Here is a 12,818-nt window from a genome sequence, read left to right as displayed (position 1 = left end):
TCTGGTCAAGGTAGACAATTACAGACATGATGGATTCCATGTAGAATTTCTGGGCTCAAAGACATTCGAAGCTTTAAGATCTAACAGAGCAGATGCCTCCTTTGAGTTTTGGAACCATGAACAGGTTTACGAAACTACACTTTAGCTGCTCAGCTGAAAATAAAAACACTTCAAAAACCAATTGACACTTTATACTTACTTCATAATATATTTGGCCCTTTCAATTGTTTGTGCTTTAACTCTGACAAGTAATGGGTGACTGTTGTACGTTTCATTCTTCCACTGCCCATACAGGCGATACCTAAATTATGAAGCAAAGATAAATCTACATTAAAGACAAGGCAACATTTTGTGAAATTGAAGACAGCTCTAGGATGATGGAGTATAAAAGTCCTCCATAAAATAGATCTTCAAAATAAAGATAAATAAATGAAAAAAGATCATGTTTTCCAAACCTGGTTTCATAGTTACTGTAGGTAGTGCAAAAACAGCAAATAAGTACTAGCTGAAATACTTATTTGGTCTGTCTTAGGCCCCTTTCACACAATCGGACCGTTCAGGTCCGCCTGTCAGTTTTGATCCATGTTAGTCTATGGAGCGTCGGATGTCAACGGAGACATGTCCACTGACATCCGACCCCGTCCGATCCGCTAATAGCAGACGGATGGCCCTACTTCCAGATCCGTCGCTGGCAGATCAGATCGGGTGAGATCTGACGTCCAATCCCTCCATAAGCGGCAGCTTCGTCTGACAAGCCCCTCCCCGCTCAGTGAGCAGAGAGGGACCTGTCATCCGCCGGCTCAGCGGAGATCAACAGACTGATCTCACGCTGAGCCGGCGGACCGAGGCGGGCTCCGTAGAAACGGAGTCCACCTCGTGTGAAAGGGGGCTTAGAACTAAGCTAATCTGCAAAAGCACCCTCGTTAGTAACAATGGTAACAAACAACAATGCTAAAAGAAGCAAAAAAGGTTTTATTTCAATACAACGAAAGGAAAAATCACCAACAAGTATGTAAATCTATATTATGTTACAAACCAATTAGCATTAAAGAGAGTAAAATATGATATGTTACACAGACAGTCTGCCCTTTTAAGTACTTTATCTTGACTCAGACTTTTTATCCAACACAGACATATTAAAGACAAACCTACACCCTTCATGAGACCCCTAAAGCGTCATTTGTCCAATCTACATTTTTCATAGGATTCTGCCACAATCACCAACATGCTCCTGAAGTGAGAGCAAATTCTCCAACAAAGGTCTATACCAGGCAATAGACTACCCATCTCTCTACGATTGTCAGCTCATCAGATTTTATCCTTTTCAGCTCGCTAGAACTTCTTAAGGGCGTTTGAATGCAAAATACAACCCCTTACCTTCCATTAACCACTGTAAGGTGTTATGCACTGACCCTTTACCCCAGAGATGGGGTTTTCTCTTATGACCTTCCTGCCATACCTCCTGCGGGTTGATCCTGTTCTACTGGCTTTTAAGATGGCATTCTGCAGTGACACCAGATGGTTTATGGATAACCAAACAGGGTAGCTATCCAGAAATGTCTGATATGTAAATGGAAAATGTTGAACAGTCCAACACTAGCAGAAAACTTAAGCAATAATACATGGAACAGATGGAATTCACCATTTAAAACAGGGGTCTCAAACTGGCAGCCCTCCAGCTGTTGTGAAACTACAAGTCCCATGGGGCATTGCAAGGCTGACAAGCATGACTCCCACAGGCAGAGGCATGATGGGACTTGTAGTTTCACAACAGCTGGAGGGCCGCCAGTTTGAGACCACTGATTTAAAACATAGCACTGACTCCCTCAGTGACCAGTGAATTTTGCAAAAGCTGACCAAGAATAAGCAGTTTATCAAAAATAAACACACTCCCTTTTTAAAACAGAAGCTATATTGGTATCTGGTATTTATTCATTTTTTGAGACCCAGTCGCCTCTCTTTTCAGACATATATTTACAAGTGAATTTGTTCCAAAGCTGGTATTAAAAAAAAATCTGTGTTTTTTTTTTTAATAAGGCATTTCAGTAGTAGTTGCTCACTCATGAACACCCTCACTCTAACAATGATTAGCTGCGGACACCTTACTTCTTGTAAAATAAAGTGTCAATTTTCAAACTGATTTTAATGCACACAAAGAGCCCCTGAAAGCACACCGAATTTAGGACAATCAGCCAATCGCCAGGTTAGCAGTCTCCAATATCAGTGCCATTCTCTTCCCCTGGCAGTGCTAGTTTTCTTTGGCATTCACCAAGATGGCTTAAATTAGCTTGAAACAAATACAAATAAAGAGTTCTGACTTTACGCACTATATCCTTGTTCTGGGAAAGCGACTCAAAAATTCAAATGAGGATAGCAATGGCAGCTATTGCTCTCAGTGTGGGTTTCTATAATAAAATCTTTACATTAATGATAAAGACAGACAGATGTGTTAATCTTTCATGCAAGCTTACCTGTAGAGGTATGGAAAATTTTTTATCATGCCCCAGAGTTCTTCAGACATGCATGCATTTGAGTCCATTAATGACAATGATGGAAGTAACACCTGGTCTGTAATGCTTAGCAGACAGCTAAATAAAATCTCCTAAAGGGAAATAAGAATTGTCAGCAGAGGAATAATAAATGCAGTGCACCTTGGATGACTCACATGACCAATATCATAGTTAAGGGGAAGTCAAAAAGGGATGGCACGCACACACTTCTAAAAGTGCAAAAAGAAAATGTGTTATTTTATGAAGAAAAGAAAAATACATTTTATATTGATTTGCTTTATACAGAATACAGATTGAGCTCCTACACCCTGTAACCATATGATTTGCCTTATTTCCAAAGGCAGCTCTTCCCTCAGATCTTCTCCCATTCCATCATATAGGAGTGTTTGAATGAGGGTTTTAAATGTTTTTCAATCAGTATTTTATAATCTTTCCAGCGACAGGGACAAGTACACCAGCTCCAGCTGGTGTCTCGGGTCCTGATTGGATAGATTGACAGCAGCGCAGCCATAGGCTACCGCTGCTATCAAATCCAATGAAGTGGGAGTCGGGGGCGGAGCAGAGTCCTGCTGTCTTCGTCAATAGACGCAGCAGCAGGACACTGGACTTTGCCCGCACGAGTGCCCCGAAGGAGAGCGGCTCTCCAATGGGGCACTTGAGAAGAGGAGTCAGCAGCGCTGCTGAGGGACCCAGAAGAGGAGGATCGGGGCCGTTCTGTGCAAAACAAGCTGCACAGAGGAGGCAAGTATGACATGTTTGTTTTATTTTTTTTAAATTAACTTTTAGATATCCTTTAAAAAGAATGACTGGCACCCATCCACTGTGAAAATGCATACAAGGATATTGCGTCAAACGAAGGTAAATTAATTGTAATGTGTTAAGGATTGTCTGGGAGTAGTGCAGATTTGTAGATATCCATAAAATGTAGGATTTTTGGTTTACCTGTAAATTCATTTTCTTGGCGTACATCCCAAGATTTGATATGACTACTTGAGTTATGCTGCCACCTTTGGGTGAATGCCCATGGTCAACCAAAAATCTTAATTTCTTAATTGTATATCATGGGACACAGAGAACTTGATATTCGCGACTACTCAGGATGTCTCAAAGCACTGAACAAGAGGGAGGCCAAACACTCAACCCCCCCCCAAAAAAACAAAAAAACAAACACCCACACCAGGGAGAATCCTACTACAAAGCCGTGCCTGCAAGCCCACCTGCCCAAAACCGGCGCCCGCAGATGTGTGAACAACTACATGGTAGAAATTTGTAAACCTGCTTAGAGAAGAAGAGCAGGTAGCAGCCATAAACATTTCAACAACAGAAGCTGGATTCTGGATTTTCCAGGAAACACAGACATCCCTGGAGGAATGGGCCTCAACTGGGAAACAAGGAACATTTTATACTATAGGCCTGAGAAATGATCTGCCCAAAAAAAAATCTGCCCAAAAAGAACATTGAGCAGCAGCCTGACTCTTAGAAGGACCCTCAGGCATAACAAACAGGGAATCAGACTGTTGAAATTAAGCTATAGACTTCAAATAATCCCCAGCAGCCCAAATATCCAAAGAATGAAGCACCTTTTTCTTAGGATACTTAGGATTAGGACAAAAAGGGACAACAATGTCCTGATTCAGACGGAACAAAAGTAACCACTAGGTAGAAAGAGGACCGAGGCCTGATGAAATGGCCACCACAAAGACAACCTGGTCGTAAGGAGAGAAAGAAACTTTCATAAAAGCTTAAAAAGGAGACATCTGCATAACAGACAAGTTAAAGGTCACACTGAGGGAAGCCATATAGGTAGAACAATCAGGGGGACAGCATATCCTAAAGTTTTAACCAGGGAATGAGCCGTTATAGGTCACTGAAAAACAGGACAGCCAAGGTAGATACATGCCCCTTGATGATACTAAAAGCCAGAAATCTATTCAGCCGCTGATGGCTGAGAAAGTCAATCTGCCAACTGCATTGATATCCAGTAATCATGGACCCTGTGCAATGACGTCATCACACACCTGCTGAACCACCTTTTCTTGCACTACACCACTGCTGTATGTCTTTCCCATAGGAAAAACTGTCCAAACACCCCAGAAACTCTAGGGAACACTGCCATGGGGTACCATCACATGTTCCACCTATAACAACAGAGTCACTCACCAGTTCATGGTTGCATGACCAGTAGGCACAAACTTCACCCATCACAGCAGGTAAAACATATTGCAGGGCCCTGCGCTGGATCTGAAAAGCACTCTGCCAGCGAAGTCACCAAATCTATCATGTACCGCTTAGATTGTTGCCTAGCACAGTGGTTCTCAACCCTGTCCTCAAGTACCCCCAACAGGCCATGTTTTGGGTATTTCTCCTAGATAAAATAGCTGTCCAAAATACCAAGCCATTGACTAATTTAAAGCACCTGTGCAAGATAAAGGAAAACCTGCAAACATGGCCTGTTGGGGGTACTTGAGAATAGGGCTGCAACTAACAATTATTTTCATAATCGATTAGTTGGCCGATTATTGTTTCGATGAATCTGTTAATAACCTTAAAAAAAAAAAAAGTGTGGTATATAATTTAGTTAGTATGTAAAGTTTAACAAAAAGGTAATTTATTCTTAAAATATCAATAACCAACTATATGGTTAGCGAGCAAAATATCGAATCCACTCTGAGAATAACAGACAGAAGAGATATACTGTATATACTATTAAAGGGTGAATCTGGTAAATATCAGACCCAGAGATCACATTTTTTGAATTAAAAAACAATTAATTAAAAAACAAAACAATGTCTTCCTACAAAAAAAATTGTCAATTTAAGAACGTTCATTCGATTTTCTAATCGTTAGTGGGGTCAAACCGACGCTCGTTTTCAACCGCAGTGACAGGAAAATTTGGAAATAGTAGAAAACTTCTTGGTCAAAGGAATTTTCAGACAGTGCATGTGATTTTCGTTCAGAAATTACATTAAATTTTAAAAACAGAATGTTAAAAACAAGTGAAAATTTCAAACAACATTCTTTCATTCAGCGAATGTACAAAGATTTTTCGTCTGAATATTCTCGTCTGAAAATTGATCTGTCTGGCCAGCAAAGGCTCGGTTCACATCTATGCAGTTTGCTTTTGATCTGTTTCTGCAGTGCTTTTTGCTGTGCGTTTTGATTTTTGCATTTTTTTGGGGCCAATTTGCTGGCAGATTAAAAAATACATTGCTGCAAAAACACATTACATGCTTTTCTGGAGCTTCTCCATTGAAATATATTGAGCCAAAAAAGCAGTTTTTGCGTTAAAAAAGTCCCTGACCCTTTTCAAATACGCAACAGCTGAAAAAAGCATAAATGTGAATGTGTCCCATAGGAAACCATGTAAATGAACTGTAGGGCTTTTCTACAAAAAGCACCAAAAAACACATAGCTGCGAACCAAGTCTAAGACGTTTAGCAACATAATGGGATTAAAAAAACTAAAATTAGCCCTTTATAAATAAAAAAAAAAAAAAGCAGATAATCACTACTGTAAGGGGTTCATTTATTTTTTTTTACTGTAGAACTGTGAAAGTAATATTTACAGCAGCGATTATCTGCTCTTTTTGTACTATAAAGGGCTAATTTTAGTTTTTTTTTTTAACAACATTATGTTACTGGCTGATTAATCGATTATGAAAATAGTAATCAATTAATTTCATAAATCGATTAGTTGTCAATCGATTCATTGTTTCAGCCCTAGTTGAGAATCACTGGCCTAGGAGGAATCCACTTGGCCTACTGGTCATAGCAAACAAACAATCTAGATGAAGCCCTCCTCTACCCCATCAAGGCTGTTAGGAGCAGGCCAAAAACTACGCCCTTACAAGGAAAATCTTCAGAAATATTTGTAGGCACATGCGTCACCAAGGTAATGTTAATATTCTTATTGCACGTTCCTGGATCAGGCTGGAAAGTAGCTGGTTCTGCAACAACATCCAGCTGGATGGCTATTTTTATTGAAGAATGATCATCTCACAATAGGAAGGTACATTTCGAAACCATGCAGGACCCCTTCGCCAGGCATGATGCAAGCATATAGTGACCCAGGATATATATAGTGCATTCCAACATCAAACACCGTGCCCTCTGACATCACAATCATGCTCCTGTTGCCTAGCTGGGCTGTATTTTATTGGGTGGGAAGTCTGGTCGCCTAGTAATGGCAACACTGGACACCGCTAGTTGCAGACTGATATCTGGCACATCTGGTAAGAGTGGCCAATCCGTTCTCTCTCTTTGTATGCGATAACCTGTGCAGGCAGTATTTTACAGGGGGATCAGTCTCGCTACTACAGTTGATAAAAAGTATGCGGATCTCGTATGGGGCATTTCTTACTATATATTTTGACATGATTTGCGGATTATGTTCATTATACTGCTTTGGCAGGATTTTTACGTCATATGATGTCAGAGTGCGGGTGGTGTCACTCCTCGTGTTTGATTGGTGGCTATACTTTTATAAATTTTTCCACCTTTAATGTGCCCTATAAACTGTACAACTCAGTTGAACAACAAAATGGAAATCTTTTAGGTGGAGGGAAGTAAAAATAAAAAAATAAAAATAAATATGGTTGCATAAGTGTGCACACCCTTAAACTAATACTTTGTTGAAGCACCTTTTGATTTTATTACAGCAATCAGTCTTTTTGGGTACGAGTCTGGCTCATCTGGACTTGGCAGTATTTGCCCACTCTTCTTTGCAAAAACACTCCAAATCTGTCGGATTGCAAGGGCATCTCCCATGCACAGCACACCACAGATTTTCAATTGAATTCAGGTCTGGGTTCTGGCTGGGCCATTCCAAATCTTTAATCTTCTTCTGACAAAGCGATTCCTTGGTGGATTTGGAAGTATGCTTTGGGTCGTTGTCATGCTGAAAGATGAAGTTCCTCTTCATGTTCAGCTTTCTAGCAGAAGCCTGAATGTTTTGTGCCAATATTGACTGGTATTTGGAACTGTTCAAAATTCCCTCTACCTTGACTAAGGTCCCTGTTCCAGCTGAAAAAAACAGCCCCAAAGCATGATGCTGCCACCACCACGCTTCACTGTGGGTATGGTGTTCTTTTGGTGACGTGCAATGTTTTTGCGCCAAACCTATCTTTTGGAATTATGGACAAAAATGTCAGCCTTGGTTTAATCAGACCATAAACACAATTTTCCTACATGCTTTTGGGAGACTTCAGATGTGTTTTTGCAAAATTTAGCCGGGCTTGGATGTTTTTGTTCATAAGAAAAGGCTTGCATCTTGCTACTCTACCCCATAGCCCAGACATACGAAGAATGCGGGAGATTGTTGTCACATGTTCCACACAGCCAGTACTTGCCAGATATTCCTCTAGCTCCTTTAATGTTGCTGTAGGCCTCTTGGCAGCCTCCCTGACCGGTTTTCTTCTCGTCTTTCCATCAATTTTGGAGGGACGTCCAGTTCTTGGTAATGTCACTGTTGTGCCATATTTTCTTCACTTGATGATGGATGTCTTCACTGTGTTCCGTGGTTATATCTAATGTCTTAGAAATTCTTTTGTACCCTTCTCCTGACTGATACCTTTTTAACAATGAGATCCCTCTGATGCTTTGGAAGCTCTCTACGGACCATGGCTTTTTCTGTAGGATGCGACTAAGAAAATGCCAGAAAATGAAAGACCTACTAGAACAGCTGAACTTTATGTGGGGTTAATCATAGGCACTTTAAATGATGGCAGGTGTGTACTGACTAAAAATTTAACATGAGTTTTAATGTGATTGCTTAATTCTGAACACAACTACATCCCCAATTACAAGAGGGTGTTCACACTTATGCAACCACAATATTTTAATTATTTATTTATTTTTATCTTTACCCCCCCCCCCCCCCCCTTTCCCAAAAAAAGATTTCAGTTTGTTTTTCAACTGAGTTGTACAGTTTATAGGTCACATTAAAAAGGTGGAAAAAGTTCGGAAATAATTGCTCCGTCTCATTTTTTCACATCACAGAAACCTTACATTTTAAACAGGGGTGTGTAAAGAGATATAGATATATATATACAGTGGGGACGGAAAGTATTCAGGCCCCCTTAAATTTTTCACTCTATGTTATATTGCAGCCACTTAAAATCATTTAAGTTCATTTTTTTATTTATTAAATGTACATACGGTACCCCATATTGACAGTAAAACACAGAATTGTTAACATTTTTATTAAAAAAGAAAAACTGAAATATCACATGGGCCTAAGTATTCAGACCCTTTGTTGTGACACTTATATTTAACTCAGGTGCTGTCCATTTCTTCTGATCATCCTTGAGATGGTTCTACACCTTCATTTGAGTCCAGCTGTGTTTGATTATACTGATTGGACTTGATTAAGAAAGCCACACACCTGTCTATATAAGACCTTACAGCCCACAGTGCATGTCAGAGCAAATGAGAATCATGAGGTCAAAGGAACTGCCTGAAGAGCTCAGAGACAGAATTGTGGCAAGGCACAGATCTGGCCAAGGTTACAAAAAAAATTCTGCTGCACTTAAGGTTCCTAAGAGCACAGTGGCCTCCATAATCCTTAAATGGAAGACGTTTGAGACGACCAGAACCCTTCCTAGAGCTGGCCGTCCGGCCAAACTGAGCTATCGGGGAGAAGAGCCTTGGTGAGAGAGGTAAAGAAGAACCCAAAGATCACTGTGACTGAGCTCCAGAGATGCAGTCGGGAGATGGAAGAAAGTTGTAGAAAGTCAACCATCACTGCAGCCCTCCACCAGTCGGGGCTTTATGGCAGAGTGGCCCGACGGAAGCCTCTTATCAGTGCAAGACACATGAAAGCCTGCATGGAGTTTGCTAAAAAAAACACCTGAAGGACTCCAAGATGGTGAGAAATAAGATTATCTGGTCTGATGAGACCAAGATAGAACTTTTCAGCCTTAATTCTAAGCAGTATGTGTGGAGAAAACCAGGCACTGCTCATCACCTGTCCAATACAGTCCCAACAGTGAAGCATGGTGGTGGCAGCATCATGGTGTGGGGGTGTTTTTCAGCTGCAGGGACAGGATGATTGGTTGCAATTGAGGGAAAGATGAACGCGGCCAATTACAGGGATATCCTGGACAAAAACCTTCTCCAGAGTGCTCAGGACCTCATCAGACTGGGCCAAAGGTTTACCTTCCAACAAGACAATGACCCTAAGCACACAGCTAAAATAACAAAGCAGTGGCTTCACAACTCCGTGACTGATCTTGAATGGCCCAGCCAGAGCCCTGACTTAAACCCAATTGAGCATCTCTGGAGAGACCTAAAAATGGCTGTCCACCAACGTTTACCATCCAACCTGGCAGAACTGGAGAGGATCTGCAAGGAGGAATGGCAGAGGATCCCCAAATCCAGGTGTGAAAAACTTGTTGCATCTTTCCCAAAAAGACTCATGGCTGTATTAGATCAAAAGGGTGCTTCTACTAAATACTGAGCAAAGGGTCTGAATACTTAGGACCATGTGATATTTCATTTTTTCTTTATTAATAAATCTGCAAAAATGTACACAATTCTGTGTTTTTCTGTCAATATGGGGTGCTGTGTGTACATTAATGAGGAAAAAAAAATGAACTTAAATGATTTTAGCAAATGGCTGCAATATAACAGAGTGAAACATTTAAGGATGTCTGAATACTTTCCGTCCCCACTGTGTGTGTGTGTATGTATGTATGTATGTATGTATGTATGTATGTATGTATGTATGTATGTATATCTATATTTATTATTAGTGGATATAAAAATAATTCTATCCCGTGTCACTATATGCACATATCACATACCTGACAAAGGGGTCCTGCGTGATCATTCAATAAAAATAGCCTTTGGGACGACATTGGTGATTCGGGATGTGCTGGCAAATATGAACATTGATACGTGCATCACCAAGGGCCACTAGCTAAAAACTAAGGCTTAACGTAAAGTGGATGTAAACCAAATTTTTTATTTTTTTTAAATTAAGGCTTGCACCTTGTACAGTATAGGATTTCATGCAATCTGTGCCCAGTTTTGCCACGAAGAGTTAATCCAGCTCTGAGCAGTCCTTCAGTGAGATAGAAACGGACAGACAGAGAAATAGGAGTGCGTTTCTTCCCCTTGCTGTGAGTGACAGTTGATTTACATATCTCATGCACAAGCCTGAGAGACATTCTGTGTACTTCAGATCCCCTCCTCCTTTCTTCTCTAACTCTCCAAGGATTGGCTGTTCCACACCTCAGCATGATTGGGCATGCTGAAGTCATGTGGTGACTTTTCTGGGTTTTGACTGGATGTTAGTGATCATAGCAGAAATTCAGCGTAAGAAATACACAGGAGAAAATACATGTTGACAAGGAGAATGTAGAGGTGGGCAGGGAGTTTACTGACACCACGGCTCCACCCACCGAGCTCTGGACAACAGACCCACCCACAGAATCTGCAGTTTTTCGGGTCTCATAACAGACAGAGGGAAGACATTTGACAAGTAAGGATACATGCAGGAGGCATGTATAGCCTTATAGAGAACCACTATGGCAGTAGTTTAGAAAGGATGAGAGTGGGTTTACATCCACTTTAAGTGGAAGGAGTGATGTCTGAGTGGAGTCATGAAGATATTTTCCTATTACTCCTGTGATGTACGATAAAGAAATGCTTGTTTGAGTAGTTCAAATTGGCTATGGAAATCTGTGAATGAATGGAGCGGTTTGAGTTTTTTCATCCACCAGATGGTTGAATTGGAATAAGGCTTTATTCATCCAGGTTGAGACATCTATGAAGTCAGACAGTTCCAAATAGAACAATTAAAGAAGAAGCCTCACTAGAATTCTAAAACCTTTATTTAAAGTGGTTCTTAAAGGGGTTGTAAACCTTTGTGGTTTTTCACCTCAATGCATGCTATGCATTGAGGTGAAAAACATCTTGCAGTGGAGCAGCCCCCCAGTGCCCCCGTTTTACTTACCTGAACCCTCTTTTTCTCGCGCCGAAGACAAGCACACCAGCTCTAGCTAGACCAATAGCAGTGCAGCCATTGGCTCCCGCTGCTGTCAAACAAATCCAATGACGCGGGTGCCGGGGCCCGAGTCATACATTCGGCGGCTATGGACGGCGAATGCTGAACTCGGGAGCGCGCCTGCAAGGTAACCCTCTCGGGGAAGCGCTTCCCCTAGGGGGTTATCTGATGCGGAGAGGAGCCGCGAGAGCCGCCGGGGGACCCCAGAAGAGCAGGTTCAGGGCCACTCTGTGCAAAACGAGCTGCACAGCGGAGGTATGTATATGTTTGTTATTTTAAATTAAAAGAAAACAAACCCTTACAATCACTTTAAGGCAGGTTTTTTATCTTAACGCGTTCTATGCATTAAGTGCTGTTCAGTGCCTGTCTGCAGCCTCATCTTTTCCATCATTGCAGCCACGCCAGTGTTGGATTATCCCTGCGGTCTCTGAGGAAAGAGGAGGAGCGAGTGCCACTGAATTACACAGAGCCACAATCTCCTGTGTACCTGGCGCTCCGTCACTCACAGGAACGCCTCCTGGCCCTGCTCATATGATAGACAGAACAGTAGCCCAATGCGGGGCCAGGAGGCGTGGCTGTGAGTGACGGAATTCCTGTTACACAGTTAACTGCGGCTCTGTGTAATTCAGTGGCACTCGCTCCTCTTCCCTCAGGGACAGCAGAGATCGGTGTATAACACGCACCCACGATTTTCCCCGTCCAGCGCTTCTAACCACAAAGATGGCCACTGTGTCACCGTCCCACCGCGTCCTGCATCGCCAGTCTCTATCATCGCCCTTGGGCCATCTTTGTGGTTAGAAGCGCTGGACGCTTCACACTGCTGTATACCTTCTTACTAAATGTGGGTGGTTTTTATCTTTTTAATAAATTATCCTTGTTTATGGAGATTGTGCAATGAGCGTTTTCTTTTTATTCCCTATGTACCACGATCTTGAGGTGCATATGCATACTGGAGTAAAGTTGGTTTAATATCCAGCTACCAAAAGGAGATCTAAAGCCTTCCATTTAGTTCAAAGGGGAATATGTTGGTGCTACTCCATTAGAAGATCATTGGTTTATTCTATGAAGACTGCCTTTTTTCTACACACGTGTATAACCCATACACTGATGGTAAGGGTCAGTTTGTTTGGGTGATGGTGTTCTCATCTCTTTTCTGTGTTTCCTTTCAATATGGATCTCGCTGATTAGAGTATTATTTTGTTTGACCATATTTATTTTGGTTCTTATTGGGACATTTTTACATTAATATTTTTTAGAGCTGCACCATTCCTATTGTCTTTCAAATAAACCTGTTGGACAGAT

General features: G+C 41.5%; 1 protein-coding gene across 1 annotated transcript in view; it reads right to left on the bottom strand.

Moving 5' to 3' along the window:
* Window positions 1-12,818, bottom strand: part of THOC2 (THO complex subunit 2) — a 251,420-nt gene that overhangs the window by 148,481 nt on the left and 90,121 nt on the right. Inside the window, exons 14-15 of the mRNA XM_073599433.1 lie at window positions 2,472-2,602; window positions 200-301 (exon numbers count right to left, since the gene is read on the bottom strand). Of these exons, the coding sequence (XP_073455534.1) occupies window positions 200-301; window positions 2,472-2,602 (233 nt within the window). The remainder of the gene's footprint in view (window positions 1-199; window positions 302-2,471; window positions 2,603-12,818) is intronic.

Source organism: Aquarana catesbeiana, linkage group LG09 (genome assembly GCF_042186555.1).
Source record: "Aquarana catesbeiana isolate 2022-GZ linkage group LG09, ASM4218655v1, whole genome shotgun sequence".
Lineage (NCBI taxonomy): Eukaryota > Metazoa > Chordata > Amphibia > Anura > Ranidae > Aquarana > Aquarana catesbeiana.
This window is presented reverse-complemented; position numbering and strand designations above follow the sequence as displayed.